Source organism: Phymastichus coffea, unplaced genomic scaffold (assembly GCF_024137745.1).
Source record: "Phymastichus coffea isolate CEN01 unplaced genomic scaffold, Cenicafe_Pcof_1.1 PCOF00026, whole genome shotgun sequence".
Taxonomy (NCBI): Eukaryota; Metazoa; Arthropoda; class Insecta; order Hymenoptera; family Eulophidae; genus Phymastichus; species Phymastichus coffea.
Genome location: NW_026706837.1, coordinates 4,192,106 through 4,208,937, shown reverse-complemented (window position 1 = coordinate 4,208,937; position 16,832 = coordinate 4,192,106). Strand labels below are relative to the sequence as shown.

The window sequence follows — 16,832 nt, the reverse complement described above, 5'->3', positions numbered from 1 at the left end:
GGCCCGCCGCGGCGAAAAATTGTAAACATTGACTGTGAACGCGTGCGAGTGCGACCGAAAGATTCTCGAGCGTAAACACCAACGAATTTTGATAGTTGCCGTAAATAATATTATACCCGTTGGCCCGGGGAAAACTAACACCGGCAATTTTCAAACGGGATTAATTTAATTGAATAATCTTATTTGATATCATATTGTCGTAACGTAAAAATTTTTTTTAATATTATTAACTGCGGTTATTGGTGTTTACGCACAACGCTCATTACAATATTTTAGATACTAACTCACACAGCCGTGCTAACAAACAGTTAGTACGCCTGATAGGTAGGATTATTATATTGCGTATTGACGAGCAAAGAATCTTTCGGCAATTAATTCGTGCGCCCTTGATCAAGCCCAGTGCTGACAAATAAAATTTTTTTTATTTTTCAATTCGGCGCACGAATTTTAATATAACACTCGCACGCGCGTAACATACCTGTAAATTTACATAAAAGTCAACCGCAAGTAACCTAACAGCAAATCATGGACCGCACTCAGACCGAAGTAGAAAATTGGGTATGGACGCTCCAGGAAGAGGAAATAGAAGAATACCTCGACCAGCTGGAGCTCAAGACTAGCGGGAGCAAGCTCTCGAGAGCTGCACGACTGCACAACTGGCTACTCGGCGACTATTCCGCAGCAGATTTCGCGGAAGTCGAACACCAAAACAGCAGTCCAGCCAAAAGAGCCGCCCTACGCTCGGAGCTAATTGCGTCCCTATGCCAGGAACACACAGCATCCGAGCAGGAAGGAGAACACCCGCTAGCCCAACTACTACAGAGTGCGGACGTAATATCGCGAGTTCAAAAAACCGCGATAAACATCGCGAATGCCCTGGACAGCGGAGAAAAATCAAATAGTAAGAAGGAAATTACTATAACAACTGACGAAGGATACCAGTTTAAACTCCCGCCGGCATTCGCAGTGATGATTCAAGACCTCATTTTCCGGTGCAGGGAACATGAGAGGAAATGGGAGGTACAAGACTCACGAAATAGAAATGCGTCTGACCTAACCCAAGTAATGCAAGAAATCGTCCAGACCAACATCAGGGTGCAGGAACACATGGACAACCTAGCAACCAGGATTACGGAACTGGAGAATGCCGTAAACAAAATTATGCGGCAAGACGAGTCGAACAATTCCAATGAGGAACCGCAACCCGAAAACACGCGGAGGAGCGTCGCATTCCAGGACACGTTCACATGCCACTACGACGCAAGGCTACCCCAGAGCACTCCAGCCGGATCCGGACTGAGGCCCACGGGGGCCCCCGGCAGGACCCCCCGCCGAACGCCCCCTTTCGGAGAGGGTGGACAGCATCAACTCGGCGGAGTTAATGCTGAAGTGAACAACCACCCGCCGAGCATGTGGTCATCCCAACAGACGTCAAGCCCGTTATCGACAACAAGGGACGTCGGCCGCATCGTCAGGGGATGGAAGCTCAGCGCTGGACTTACGGAAGACGAGATGCTCACAGCTGTCTCTGAGCTACTCGCCGGTCCTGCTCTCGTCTGGTTTGAGGCGATGCGGAATGAATGGTTCTCCTACGCGGATTTCGAGGCAGACGCCAGAGCATGGTTTGGAACTAGCAGGCAACAGCAGCAGCGTCTAACCAAAGAGGTCCAAGGCCGTTATCAGGGCCCAGACGAACCCGCGAACGTATATATCGCGAACCTGATGGGCCTAATGAGCCGGCTAAACCCCAGAATGACGCACGAGAGCCAGCTGGACCTGTTACATACCAACCTCCTGCCGGAAATCCAAAGCCAAATACGGAGATCAGAAGTCGATTCCGTACGAACCCTAAACGTCCTGGCCATGACGGCCCAGCACAACCTGCATCAGCGGAGGATGGAGCGGACGATGCCAGACCCTCAGTCGACTTTGTATCCTGAGATGGCGTATCATCCCCGCACCGACGCGAGCAAGGGTCGTAAAGGGAAAGTGGCTTCCATGTCCGGTGATAAACCGGAAGTCAGCGATAGATTGGAACGCATGGAAAAGGTACTCGAAAAGGTGACGCACCAGGTCGTCTACACACCGACGCCCCCGGGGGCAACACCTAACCCGAGTCTGGAATCCGTCGACGGTGAGAAGAAGGTTCCACCCATTGACGTTTTCAACCAAATGCTGTTGTCTATCAAAGAACTGACGGCGGAAATGAAGAATAATCGCGCCGACAAAAGTCTGACTTCCGAGGACCGAGCCAAGAGACCGGAGACTCCTCGCGGACGAGGAAGGGATTTCTCCGGTCCGCTCAAATGCGCCGAATGTGGCCGATTGGGGTACAGTAGGAGGTACTGTCCCCAATGCAATAAGGGAAACGAGGAAAGGAGTGGTTAGTTGGGGTTGACCCCACTCCTTCATCCTGTAACCCAAACCCCGTTAAGGAGATCTCGCGGCATTCGTCAGCACAGCCCGCACCGTTAGTAGCGAGCGTGCTGAGCGACGAGAACGAGAACTCCCTTGGTGACGCCAATGATGAGCGTAGTGGTAGAGTGAACGTGGAGAGGAAGGGTAATGACGTTAGTAAAGCCCAGGACCCTGGACCAGCCGAGGTGGTGGCGAATGGATCGCACACGTCCTCGGGGGTCAGGGTAACGGCAGATAAACCGTCAAAAGGCATTGACGTTAGTAAAGCCCAGGACCCTGGGCCAGCCGAGGTGGTGGCGAATGGACCGCACACGCCCTCGGGGGTCAGGGTAACGGCAGATAAATCGTCGAAAGGTAGCCCTATGGGAACTCCGATCGTCCGGACCGAGGTGGTTCGAACGAGAAGTAACGTTACTTTACCACACGAGAGCACGGTGGTTAGCGCTATGATGGGCAAGGAGCAGAGCTGTGGAGTCGCCGAAACCGTTTCCCGATATTCCCCGGAACAAGAAACGCGCTGGTGGCTACCGGTGAAAATAGGAGCCTTCCAGTTACGGGCTCTCTATGATCCGGGAGCTTCCACCACAGCCATGGGTAATGTTGCTCTGCAAATAGCGTCCGTGCTAGGCGTCAGGTTAGATACCTCCCACGCAGGTGCGGCAAGGCTACCCGACGGTCGTAAGTTGACGATCGTTGGCCATGTCACGTTGCCATTCACCGTAGGGGAGATGACGATGCCGACGAGGGTGGCTATCCTCCCAACCCTCGTCGATGAATGTGTCTTAGGAGTGAACTTTATTAGGTTGTTTAGAGCAGTACTGGATCCGGATGATGATACATTACTGCTCAAGAAATCACAAACCAAGATGAAACTAGAAGTAGCTAGTTTGGAGGCTGGTCCGAGATTAGCTACTATCGGTCTAGCTGAGGTAACCGCCTCTCAACAGGCGATATTGCAGAGGACCATCGACGAGGCCTTATCGCAGGCCCCCGTGGGACTGGGACGAGCAACAAGCATTGAACGCGAGATTCGAGTCAACGAGACAAAATCGTTCAAGACCGAACGCCGACATGTCACTGCCTACACCGTACCCAGACTGGGATACCTCCGATTCGTAAGAGTATCATTCGATCCCTCGTACGTCGGCGCCACCTTCCAACGGTTAATAGACAGCGTGATCGGACCCGAGCTTGGCGGTTTCTCTTTCGCCTGTTTGGACGATATCATAGTAGTATCGTCCAAATTCGAAGATCACGCACAAAGTCTTGAAACAGAGTTGGATAGGTTGTATAGGGCTGGCCTCTCGATTGATCGAGAGAAGAGTGTCTTCTGTAAGTCTGGGGCCACATACCTCGGTTTGTCGATTACCCACAACAGAACCGGACGAGAAGACGATTTACCGGAAGATAGGACCCGCCCACGAGATGACGACGAGATCCCTACCACCGAGGGAACCAAGGCGACGAGCGTCCCGCATAATGCGAGCGATACAACGATACACGGGAACGGGAGCGCCGACACTGCGGGTAACACACTCCAAAATGACGACGCGACAACTCCGAGCTCACCTCGCCGTACTCGTCGTAACCCCACCAACCGAGTCCCAATAAATACTTCTACTAACACGATGAAGCGCCCACGAGGGAAACCTCGCGAGTGCGCGCTAACTACACACATTACACAACATCGACAAACGACACGAGCCCCTCCTCCCATCATCGTGAAGAGGAAGAGGGGCAGACCACCGAAAGCGACAACCGTGGATGCATGATACACGGCGAACGAAGGACCTGGGAGACCGACGCCAAGGACCCCACCTTCAATTCCGGCGACGAAGGCCCTGGGCAGCCAAACAGGCGCCCACCTTCGATATCCAAAGTTATTTCAGGATACTAACTCGCTGGACATTTACAGGATGCAGATTACACTCGAACAGTTCGAGCAAGCGGCAGCCACCCTCATCGGCTTGGACTTAGGTCCCGCCGTCGAGGGGGTGGTTCATGCCGCACTCCACCTGCTCGCCGAGAAGAAGGAGGAGGAGGAGCGAGCACGGGTGCGAGCTCACGAGAGCTCGTCATCCGTGCTCATAGAAGAGCTCCCGATCGAGGAAACCTCCACGACGCCGACAACGACACCCGGCATCACGCGCGACGACGCTGCGCCACCATCTGGACCCCCAAAGGGACCCATCCCCATGAGGGTCCCGACAGCATCAGTGGGCACCCAAACGGAAGAGGGTGCCCCCGACGCGACCTGGCCCCCCAGGTTCCCGAGCCAGGAACCACCCAAGGCAAAAGGACCTGGGAGGAAATAGTCGAGGGGTTGAGGGAGGTCGAGCGAGGCTGGACGACCCTCAACGCCCTCCAGCGGGCTGTGTACGCCGAATACGATGCGTATACAGCCGCGGGACACCACCCGGATGACCTTGAACATTGGGAAAAAGTGGTGTCCCGCCGTCGCCAGTTCGCGTCGGCCCTAAGGGAGGTACAGCAGCGCCTCCGCCAGGCCATCGAGGGCCCGGCGAGTGGCAATACCACCAACCTCCCCCAGTCTCCGATCATCGGAGCCAGGACAACGGCTCCGGGAACCAGGTCGGGGAGTAATTCGCACCAGGGCCCGCAAAAGTGCGGGGTAAACCTGGTGGTAAATGTGGACGGGAGCCAGGGAGGTCAAGCAACGGGGCCCATCCACATTAATGTAGTTCTAGGCCCCGCGGGTGCGGACTACACGGTCGAAAGACCATTGTGGTCCGCCCCGAACCGTAGAAACGGATTGCCTCTGACCCCCAGAGAGCGAGGGCTCCCACGGGGCACCCTTTCCCGCGCTCAGTGGGAAGGGTGCAACGTATGCCACTACCCCGGGGTGACCCGCACGGACCGCTGCCCACGCGTGCGACAACACGCCGACCTGGTCCAAGAGAGGCTGGGGTGGGAGGCACGCGGCCGACCCCCGTTGAACGACCAGGGCCAGGAGCTACCACCGTGACCAACTAGGTGATGATGCCCTGCCCCCGTGGGCAGGGCCGCCGACATGTCACCCTGCCGCCCAATAAATCATAAGCTAACATCACTTGGACTACAACCCTTTATTATCCTTCCTCTTCTCCTCCTCGGAAAAGGTAGCGCTAATGGAATTATCGTCGAGAACCCTATAGGTTCAGACTGGAAGGGGGCTGTGACGGTAAACGTCAAATTAGCGCTGACCATTTAGCATAATTGCTGCCTTTGAGGGCAGCACCTGCCGGGGGGACAAAATAGGTAACGAAGGAATTCAGCACGCGAGCAGACGGAACGCGCGCGAACGAATTTGAACCAGTGAAGCCTAGATCATCCTAGCGTCCGCCCGCTTTCGTTACCGCTATCGACAATTCACGTGCCCTTGACATCCACACGCTTCAAAACAGCAGTAATTGGTGATCCCGGATTGCAGCCGCCAAGGAGCTACCCAGCTACGAGCCAGAGGCCAGATCGAGAGAGAGAGAGAGTGTGTGAGGTTTCGCCATCGAGGGCGAAACCAGTGTGTGCGCGCTTTCGCGTCCCGCGAACAAAACAATAAGCGACTGTTCCGTGCTGTGCGATTTGCTGTGATTTTCTCCGATCGCCCGCAATTATAAGGTAAGCTGGCCAGCTTAATTTCGCGATCGCGAGCATAAAATAATAACTTGATACTAACTCTCGATGCGTGCATGTAACGGCTCTAATAACAAAGAGCAGCGAGCGTACCGGCAAAGCGTGTTGTCGACGAGCGAGCGTATACGTAAACAAACGCGCGGGCCGACCTTTTGTGAATTTTGGAGGGACAATAAAAGATCCGATCTACATTACTAACAAGTGTTTTCATTGATTCTCTCATTTCACATAGCTTCCACTCAATTTAGTATAGGTTATCAATGATTATCGGTTGACTGACGAATACTTTCTCATGCTCTCCCGGATAAGTAGTGAGCATTGACGATTTACGCGCGTCCCTTAATGTAATTGCGCGATATATAATAATTAAGCGGTTTTACCCCGTTACAATACATACATATATATATATATATAACATTTTTACAATAACAAGATATAATAATTTTTTTAAATATTATCATTTTTTAGAAACTTTCTGCAGAAAGAAGGACCTCCAGATATTGGAAAAAACAAGCACACTATTGGGAAGGCCAGTACTGGGACATAGCTAACCAGACAAATTCAAGTGTGAGTATTAATTGTTTATGTGTATAAGTTCATACCCGATAGTGTAAATAATATATTTCATTTCTTTTGTTTTACAGATAATAATTCCATATCGAAAATGATATAAAAATAAATAAAAATAAAAATATAAAATATTTATAACTTTTATATTTATTTTATACCATGTCCATGGAAGCAGCACATTGACCAACTCACAAAATGGTCAATATGGCGCTTTATATCTTGCGCTTTACAAACCGTGTACCGTGTACATTAAATAAATAATATTATAAGATGATAATAATCAATTGATATTTATATTCTATATGAATTAAGGCTAGGAAAAGAGATTGAGGACACGAATTTACACGTATAATTTAGGGGTGTAGGGATAGTTTGCCAAGACGACGAGAAGGAAACTTTCAGTTTCCTTCTTATTGAAAATCTTACATAATGAGTCACTCAGCATTTTTTTTCCTAATAAATATAAATTAAAACGTAAAAATAATGAAAATCAGCGTTGAGCAGTCGTTTGATTGGCTTGAGGGTTGGTTCGCGAGGGCGCCGACCGGAGATATTTTCCGAGCCCATTCCTTGGAGCAATAATTATATAAAAAACCATTGCTCAACATTATATGTCTTGGTGGTTCGATGGCTGAACAAAAAAATGATAGAATTCTGTGTTTAGTGGTTGTTTGACGGGCTGTAGGAGTAGTTCTCGACGGCACCGACTATAAAATTTTTTTTCGCATTCTCATTACAATTATATTTTAAAGCTATGTTTATGCTGCCTCTTATTTATTGGTAATAACAAGTGTCAACGTAATATACTAACATTCATTACGCCAGTTACTCTAAGGGTAGTTTATATGGGTTATAATTAAATTAAGCATGTACAATCATTGTTCATATCAATATAACATTGCTGAGGAGCAATATGTCCAATTCAAAATTGAAACTTGAAATTTTGAAATTTTTGTTCATCGTGAACCATCCAAACTTCAGACTCATGTTGTATAAACGTCTTTTTCAATGATTTTTTTAAATCAATCTTTAACTAAAAAAGTATCCAAAAAAACCCAAAAATGTTACCGAAAAAGTAGCCGGAAAAGTAGGTAAAATAGTAATTAAAAGAGTAATGGAATATAACCAAAAAAATAACTGAAAAAGTAACCAAACAAGTAATCGAAAAACTAATCGAAATAGTAACTGAGAAAGTCAGTGAGAAAATAAACTTGACATATTTCTACAAAATGAAAACTATAAAAAAGATAACGTTATTATTCAGAGCATGATGGCAAATTTTATTATTTTGGAATTTTAACATTGGAAAATATATTATCGACGAGTTGTTTTGAAAAAATCGAGCTCTTGAATGATGCATACAAAATAAATATCGATTTATTAATTTCGTTAATCGATCTTGCTTATAATTATATAAAAACACATTTCAATTCTTTGGAATGGGAATCTCATGACACACATGAAGATTAAGTACCGATTTTGTTCAACTGTGGCGCATGCCCTTTGTTAGTTATTAGATGCAGTGGGATTATTAAATGATATACATGTGGTTAGCATAAGAGAGCATACCCAACTGAGGCAGCCATTTTCTTTATTATATATATAGTGTATGTGTGCCTCTCTATGTATGTGTGTGACTATGTATGAGTGTACCTATATTATACTATAGAATTATATACTAATTCAACATACCCTCCTTAATTATATAGTGTATATATAGTGTAGAGTTTATAATACATTTCTTTTTCAAAAGTCAAACAATAGTTTTTATTTACTCTAATTAGTTTCATTTTATAGATTTACTGGTTTATATATATATATATATCACAAGTTTCATATGTTGAAAAAGTTCATAAGTTACACTCAGTCTTCTTATTCAGTTGCTGGAAAGTCCAATTTTGTTTACACAAAATATATGTTTATTTGTACTAACAGCTTTGGTCAGGAAATCGGCTGGCATCTCTTCAGTTTTCAAATATGTTAATTGTATATCTCTTTCTTTGATACATTCCTTACAGAAGTGATATTTGATTCTAACATGTTTCATCGTTTTATTGAATTTTGGATGTTGTGCTATTTTCATAGCACTTTGATTGTCCATCGATATTGTAATAGGCTCATTCTTTCTTGATGAGTCAAGCTCGTTTAACAAAGATTTCAACCATATGGCTTCACAGCAGGCTTGCGTTAATGAGAAGTATTCAGCATGAGCAGATGATAAAGCTACTCGATCCTGCTTCTTAGAAAACCATGAGATTGGACCTTGTTGATAAATGAAGGTATGTCCAGATATTGATTTGCTATCTTGGACATCATTAGCCCAATCAGAGTCGCAAAAACCTTTCAAATCATTTATATTGTCTTTGATGTATTTTATTCCTAGATCCTTAGTCATCTGTAAATATCTTAAAACTCGCTTTATTGCATTAACATGTATTTGTTTAGTATTGCTATTAAATCTACTCAATATACTTGTTGCGTAACAAATGTCGGGTCTAGTTGTTTGTGAGAGATATAAGATTGATCCTACTGCTTCTTGATAAGGGAATTTAGTACTTTCTGGACTTAATGCTTGATCATTATTTTCAAATTCTGTTAAGTTTACATTAATATCCAATGGAGTTTTTACTTCTTTGCAGTTTTGCATATTGAATCTTTTAAGTATTTTATTAATGTAATTTGTTTGTGTTAAAGTCATAATACCTCTAATCTGATCATAGTGGATTTTAATATTTAGTATATAAGATAGTTTACCCATGTCTTTTACACAAATAAACATATTCATTTGGGCAAGAATCCAATCTTTGTGGGTTGTACTATTGGTAATTATTATCATATCGTCAACATAAAATGCTAGGATGACATATTTATTTTTATCATTGTATATAAAGACGCATGGATCACTTTTAAATTGAGTGCATCCAATTTTCAGTAAGATTTCTATTAACCTCTTATGCCAACATTTTGAACTCTGTTTTAGTCCATATAATCCTCTAATGATCTTTAAGACTTTATTTTCATGTTGTGCATTGTATGGTGGTGGTAAGTTTGCATGTATGTCCTCTTCGATCTCTCCGTTGAGGAATGCTGTTTCTACATCTGATTGATAAATCTCTATTCTTAACTGCTTCTGCTAGTAACATTCTAATTGTTGTATATTTAACTACAGGAGCATAGGTATCTGTATAGTCTTTACCGTATTCTTGCATGAAACCTTTTGCAACTAATCTTGCTTTATACAATTTTATTGAATCATCTTCGTTTCTCTTAATAGTGTACACCCATTTTAGATCAATTAACTTTTTATTCTCTGGAATATCTGTTAGTAAAAATGCATTTGAAGTTCGTATAGAGGTCATTTCTCGTTGCATTGCTGCTATCCATTCTTGTCTGTTGGGCGATTCCATCGCCTCTTCATAAGTTTTGGGTTCATCTTCATTTGACGTACTTCTTGTATATAATATATAGTCTTTTAGACGATTTGGCAATCTTTTTGATCTCTGAGGCCTCTTACTTGGATTATCTATTTGTTCTTCTATTTCTTCTTCTTCGTCGGTATCTTCACTCGTCGAATTGCTTTGATTTCCTTCTTCTATCATGGCTTCATTCATTGTAGTTGATAATTCCATAGGCTCTTCTTCATGATTAGATATATTTTGTTCAACAATGGATTTTACTTCTTTTTGTTCATGAGATTCGTTCTCTTCATCAGACCATAAATAAAATAATCCCTTTTCTTGTTCATTTGGTTCTTTAGTTATTTTCTCTTCTGCTACTTGATTATAATACATTATATTTTCAAAGAAGGTTACATTTCTACTTATCTTTACCTTTCTTGTTTTTGGATCATATAGTTTATACCCTTTTTGGTTTGGTGGATATCCTATGAACATCCAGGATTCCGCCGCTGTATCCATCTTCTCTCGTTTTTCATTGTTGCTGTACCTAGCTTTTACCAATGAACCAAATATGCGCATGTGTTTAATATTAGGCTTGTTACCTGTCCATTTTTCATAAGGTGTGCAATCTTTAATCGAAGCTGTCGGAGTTCGATTAATTATGTATGTTGCAGTCATCACTGCTTCTGGCCATAATTGTTTAGTAGCTTTTGCATTGGCTATTAGGCATCTTGCTTTATCCAAAATAGTTCTGTTGTATCGTTCTGCAACTCCATTTTGAGGAGGTGTATTTGGACAGCTCGTTTCGTTAACTATTCCTCTGTCCTCTAGGTAGCTTTGAACATCTTTGTTGATGTACTCTCGTCCATTATCACTTCTTATTGTTTTTATTCTTTTACCTAATTGATTTTCGGTTAGTTCGACATACTTTTTAATATAATTTTTAACTTCAGATTTTGATTTAATAATATAGACTGTTAAATACTTAGAATAATCATCTATAAATGTAAGGAAATACCTACTATTCCCATACGATACTTGTTTTACCTCACATAGATCCGTATGTACCAGGTCAAGTATTGCTTTGGATTTGGTTGTGCTTTCTTCGAATGGTATTGTTGCCATTTTTCCTTCTACACATGTTTCACAAGGCTTGGGATTATATTTATTGACGTAATACCCTTCCACCATTGAATTCATCTTCCTCATGTACTTCGAGTTGAGATGTCCCAACCTTTGATGCCATATATGCGGTGGCGTCTTGTCTTGATATGTGCTTGTGGAATAGGCTTGTAAATTACTTTCTTTATTTGACCATTGAAGTTTATATAATTTATCAGTCTTTGTTGCTATTGCAACTAAATCACCATTTGCTTTACTTATTTTACATGACTTATCTGTAAATTGAACTTGAAAGCCTAAAATTGTTAATTTACTAACAGATATTAAATTAACATTTATCTCTGGAACATATAGGCAATTATTTAGCATAATATTAACTGTCTTATTTCCTATTTTACTTTTTATGTGGATTTGACCTTCTCCTTTAACTTCAAGTGTTTGATTATTTGCAACTTTGACTGTTCTGCCACTTACTGGCTTAAAACTAGAAAATGAAATTCTATTCGGAGTCATATGTTCTGATGCTCCCGAGTCAATAAATCAATCATCATTATTTACTTTTATATTTGAATTATATGCCATAAATAACACAGGTCCTTTCTCATTATCATCATCGTAACAAACATAATTTGCTTTGGACTTTTCATGATAGTTGTTGTAGTTATTTCTTTTATTTGTATTCCTACATTGATTTGCTTTATGGCCATAAATATTACAATTGAAGCATCTTGGTTTATTTTTCTTATGGAATTTTTGTTTATTTTTATGCAAGTAGAGTGCAGTTTCTGAATCAACAATAAGATTATTTTCAACTTTAACTTCTTGTAAAATTTTGATTTTAACTGCATCACCTGTTAGTTTTATCCCTGAACTTTCTAATCCCATTATCATTGGTTTGTATTTGTCTGGCAGTCCAGCTAATAATAAAACTCCTAACCACTCTGGTGTAATTTCAAATTTTAAGTTCGATAATTTATTTGCAGTTGTATATATTTTATCTATATACTCATCTGTAGACTTGCAGTCGTCTAGCTTTGTTGTAATAAGAATACGTAAGAGACTTACTTTACTTATCAGGCCTTCAGCTTGGAATGCATTTTCTAAATTTGTCCAAATTTCTTTTGGAGTCTTTGCATCTCTTATATAGGAGTAAACCATTTTATCTACTGCCATACACAATTTTGATCTAGCTTTAATTAAATTTTCGTCTGTCGTATCTGTGCTATTTTCATTTTCTCCTTCAATATAACTCCATAATTTTTCATGTTCCATATATCTTTGGATGGCAAATTTCCAATCATTGTAATTTTCACTACCTCTTAATTTTTCAACTGAAGCTAATAGATTACTCATTTTTATTTAACTTGATGATGAGATTTATGTAAAAAGAAAGAGAAAAATTGAACTGTGTCATGTAACTGTGACAACGTGGTTATGTTTCGCTCTTCTTATTTTCGGAGTGATTTTTTTTTTTTTTTTATGTATCACTTTATGTATATCACAAAAATATTGTAACTAACTGATAATAGAATGCTTAATTACTATTATTTTACAATAATTGTAGGCCCATAACCTGTTAGTTATTAGATGCAGTGGGATTATTAAATGACATACATGTGGTTAGCATAAGAGAGCATACCCAACTGAAGCAGCCATTTTCTTTATTATATATATAGTGTATGTGTGCCTCTCTATGTATGTGTGTGACTATGTATGAGTGTACCTATATTATACTATAGAATTATATACTAATTCAACACCCTTCTTACCACTTCCCACTCGCCACCGAACGCACATACTTCCATTCACGCACTGATTGGTCGATCGTTGAAGTTAATTATCTCATTCCTCAATTATCGGAAAAAACTAATAATTGTATCTTAAATAATTTTTCAAGATACGAGGGTCGTCTAAAAAGTCCGTGCAAAGTCACAGAGATGGCGCTACTAGTGCGTATCAAGGTTATTTTCAGTTAGTGGCATATCTTGGAAGAGCACACACCAAGTTTCAGCCAGATCGGTCAATTACTTTGCGTTTTACATTCGTTTCAATGAAAGAAATCGAGTGGTTGTAAAAAAATGGTCGAAAAAGAATTTCGTGTATTGATTAAACATTACTTTTTCAAAGGCAAAATGCCTCAGGAGATTAAACCGAAGCTTGATAAACATAATGGTGATTGTGCACCTTCGATTAGAATGGTTTATAAGTGGTTTCATAATTTTCGGAGTGGCCATATGAGCACAAAAGACATGAACGATCTGGACTCCCTGTTGAAGTTACCACTTCAGAAATCATTGATAAAATCCATGATATGGTGATGGTTGATAGAAGAGTGAAGGTGCATGAGATTGCTAGTACTGTAGGCATCTCGAGCGAACGGGTACATAATATTTGCACCAACATTTGGACATGAAAAAGCTATCCGCTAGATGGGTGCCGCGATTGCTCACGATTGACCAAAAACGAGATCGTGTGAAGTGTTGCAAGAATGGTTTGCAGCTGTTACAGCAAAATCCGCAAGACTTTAAGCGTCGTTTCATCACTGTAGATGAAACATGGATACATCACTACAATCCTGAGACCAAAGAACAGTCTAAACAATGGGTTACCAAGGGGGAATCTGCTCCAAAAAAGGCGAAGACAACTCCTTCGGCCGGGAAGGTTATGGCGACTGTCTTTTGGGATTCGCAAGGAATAATCTTCATCAACTATATGGAAAAGGGTAAATTCATTACAGGCGAATATTATTCATCGATATTGGATCGTTTGAAAACCGAGTTGCTAGAGCAACGTCCACGATTGGCCCACAAAAAAGTCCTTTTCCACCACGACAATGCGCCAGCTCACGCCTCAGCAGTTGTAGCCGCAAAACTGATGGAGATAGAGTTCCAACTCGTTTCACATCACCCTATTCTCCAAACTTGGCTCCGTCGGACTACTATTTGTTCCCTAGTATGAAAAAATGGCTGGCGGGGAAAAGATTTTATTCAAACGAGGAGGTGATTGCAGAAACGAATGCCTATTTTACAGACTTGGAGAAATCCTATTATTTGGCAGGGATTAACAAACTAGAGCAGCGTTGGATGAAGTGTATAAGCCTAAAAGGAGACTATATTGAAAAATAAAAAATATTTATTAAAAAAATCAAGCAGTTTTTATTTTTGCACAGACTTTTCAAACGACCCACGTAAATCCGGCAATACCGATTTCCTTCAATATTTTTGAATTACCCTGTATAGAACAATTGTGCAAAGTTTGAAAAAATCAAAACAACAATGTTCTTAAGCTGATTGAAATAACTAAGAATTATCCATATATAAAACTTTTTTTGTTTATTTATATTTTATCGCTTAATCTTAATTCAACATTAACAGCAAACATACAGTTCATGGAATACAATTAAATAATTTATAAACAATTTTCAAATTGCATGTAATATACATAGAATAAAAAATCATATGGATCGTTATAGCCATCAGTAGCAATGTGATAAAGTAAAAGATTGGTAACAAGTAGATCTCAGATCCATGTTTCGGTCTTGTTGCTTATTGTTTTTATTATTTTCATTTTCCATATATAATCATCTATTGAAACTGTTCGTGTTATTTGATCCATAATATACGTGTGTTATTTATTTAATTTGTAGGAAAAAGTCAATTATTGAGAACAAAATTTGTACAAATGTCTTGGAAATTTTGTATAAAATTTATAAAAAATTCATACAATACTTGTAGCAAACTTGTATAAATTTCAGACACATTTTTCTTGGAAACAATGTCTACGAATTAATATTGCACAAGATTTGTACAAATTTTGTATATTTTTTTCTACAAATTTCATACATATTCTATACAAAGTTTGTATATTTATTTTCAATGGGGTTACTATTAAATTACTTAAAAAAGTTTTCTAATTTCTATTTTTGATTATTATTTTAGTATTCAAATAGATTTGGACTGAATGCATAGACCTAAGATATTGTTATACATATTCCCCATTCATTAAGATATTAACTACAAACTAGTTTATAAATGTTCTAAATCGAACACTTTTGTATAACTTATTCAAAGATTTTTTTATGAATTTTTATAATTACTTATACTTTTTAAGTATTATTAGTAAATAACTATTACAATTATTTATGTGGAAAATTTACATCAGATATTTATAAAAATGTTATCGAATTTTTTTGCAAATTTTCCTCTAAGAAAATATACATTTTAAACCAGTTATAATAACAAATATTAGAAGTAGAAAAATTTGTTATGCCAATAATAATTAAAATAACCAATATAATAAAATATAAAGTAAAATAATGTAATTCATTTTTATCTTTTAGATGGAAATAATTGATTTATATGTATTATACACATTTATAAATATAAATATATATACACACATACATAAACATGAAAGTATTTCAAGAAGCATATCGACATTTTCAAACAAGTAAATGATTTAGGCTTAAAAGTAATCAGGTAATGATTGAACAAACAAGCAAACGATGAAAATTATTAAAATTATTTATTTTCATCAACATAATATAAGATTAAAAAAATACTTGCTGAGTTTTATTTTTTAAGATTGTTTTTTTTCAGATATAAATGTACTTGGATATGTATGTATATGTATTATATGCATATATATATTTATTTGCATGCATACCAGGTATAATGAATTTCAATTTAGGAATGGTCCAGGCTTGTGTTATAACTGATAAACGACATCTCTGACTTTGGCCAGCTTCTGCAACCAATCTTTCTGCTACCTCTTTTTGAAAAGTCAAAGTCATCTGAACTCGGCCAAATGACCATGCTCCATTTTGTTCAGATATATTTTTTAACCATTTTATAAGTAAAGCAGTTGATATACTAAAAGGTAAATTACCAATAAAGAAAATGTTTGGAGACATTTCAGTCCATTCTTTCTTGCTTTCTATACTGAACATATTTGTCAGATTCACAGTCATTATATCATCAAAAATTAAATCAACGACATCTGTAACACCAGAACAAGCAACTTTCATCATTTCCAGGGCAGGCTTGAATCTTTCATCTTTTTCTATAAGTACTATTTGACGAGGCCTTTTTTTAATAATAGATCTAGTAATAGCTCCTGGACCTGGACCTATTTCTAAAACTTGAGAATCACAAAAAATACCAGTGCATCTGACTATTTTATCAGAAAGCTGTTCATTCATTAAAAAATTTTGTGATAACTGTTTTATTGCGGATAAGCGATAAAGTTTGATTATATCACGTATTGTAGGAAATGGAGGTAATCTTGCAATAGACATTTTTAGTTTCACAAATTTGCAAATGAAACTTTAACTCATTTAATTACTGACTTTTTCAGGTTCATTGAAGTCATCTAGAAAACTTTCCTGTTTAATTGCCCACATTGTATAGGAATAAATTGAAATCACTCCAATGCTCAAAGTAACTCCTAGAAAACGATTATTACGACGAATTCTTGTCCAATTTTGCACTCTATTTCTATTTTGTTCATGAATTCGTTGCATATACTCTTTTTGAATATTACTTAATTTATAACTATCTTTCTCAATATTAATTTTTGGCATAAGATCTTCATTTGCCATTATATAGCATATTAGCACATGTTAGGGTGAGGATGAGGTTTCGATTGTTCACTTTGAGATAAAAAGAACTTTGAGCGTCAAGTATGCAGTTGACT

General features: G+C 39.6%; 1 protein-coding gene across 1 annotated transcript in view; it reads right to left on the bottom strand.

Annotated features, from left to right (window-relative positions):
- The window catches only part of LOC131675597 (dimethyladenosine transferase 1, mitochondrial), a 60,944-nt gene extending 44,369 nt beyond the window's left edge, over window positions 1–16,575 (bottom strand). The window contains exon 1 of the mRNA XM_058954629.1: window positions 15,804–16,575. Within this exon, the coding sequence (XP_058810612.1) occupies window positions 15,804–16,434 (631 nt within the window). The 5' untranslated portion in view covers window positions 16,435–16,575. The remainder of the gene's footprint in view (window positions 1–15,803) is intronic.
- Between the last annotated feature and the right edge of the window lie 257 nt (window positions 16,576–16,832).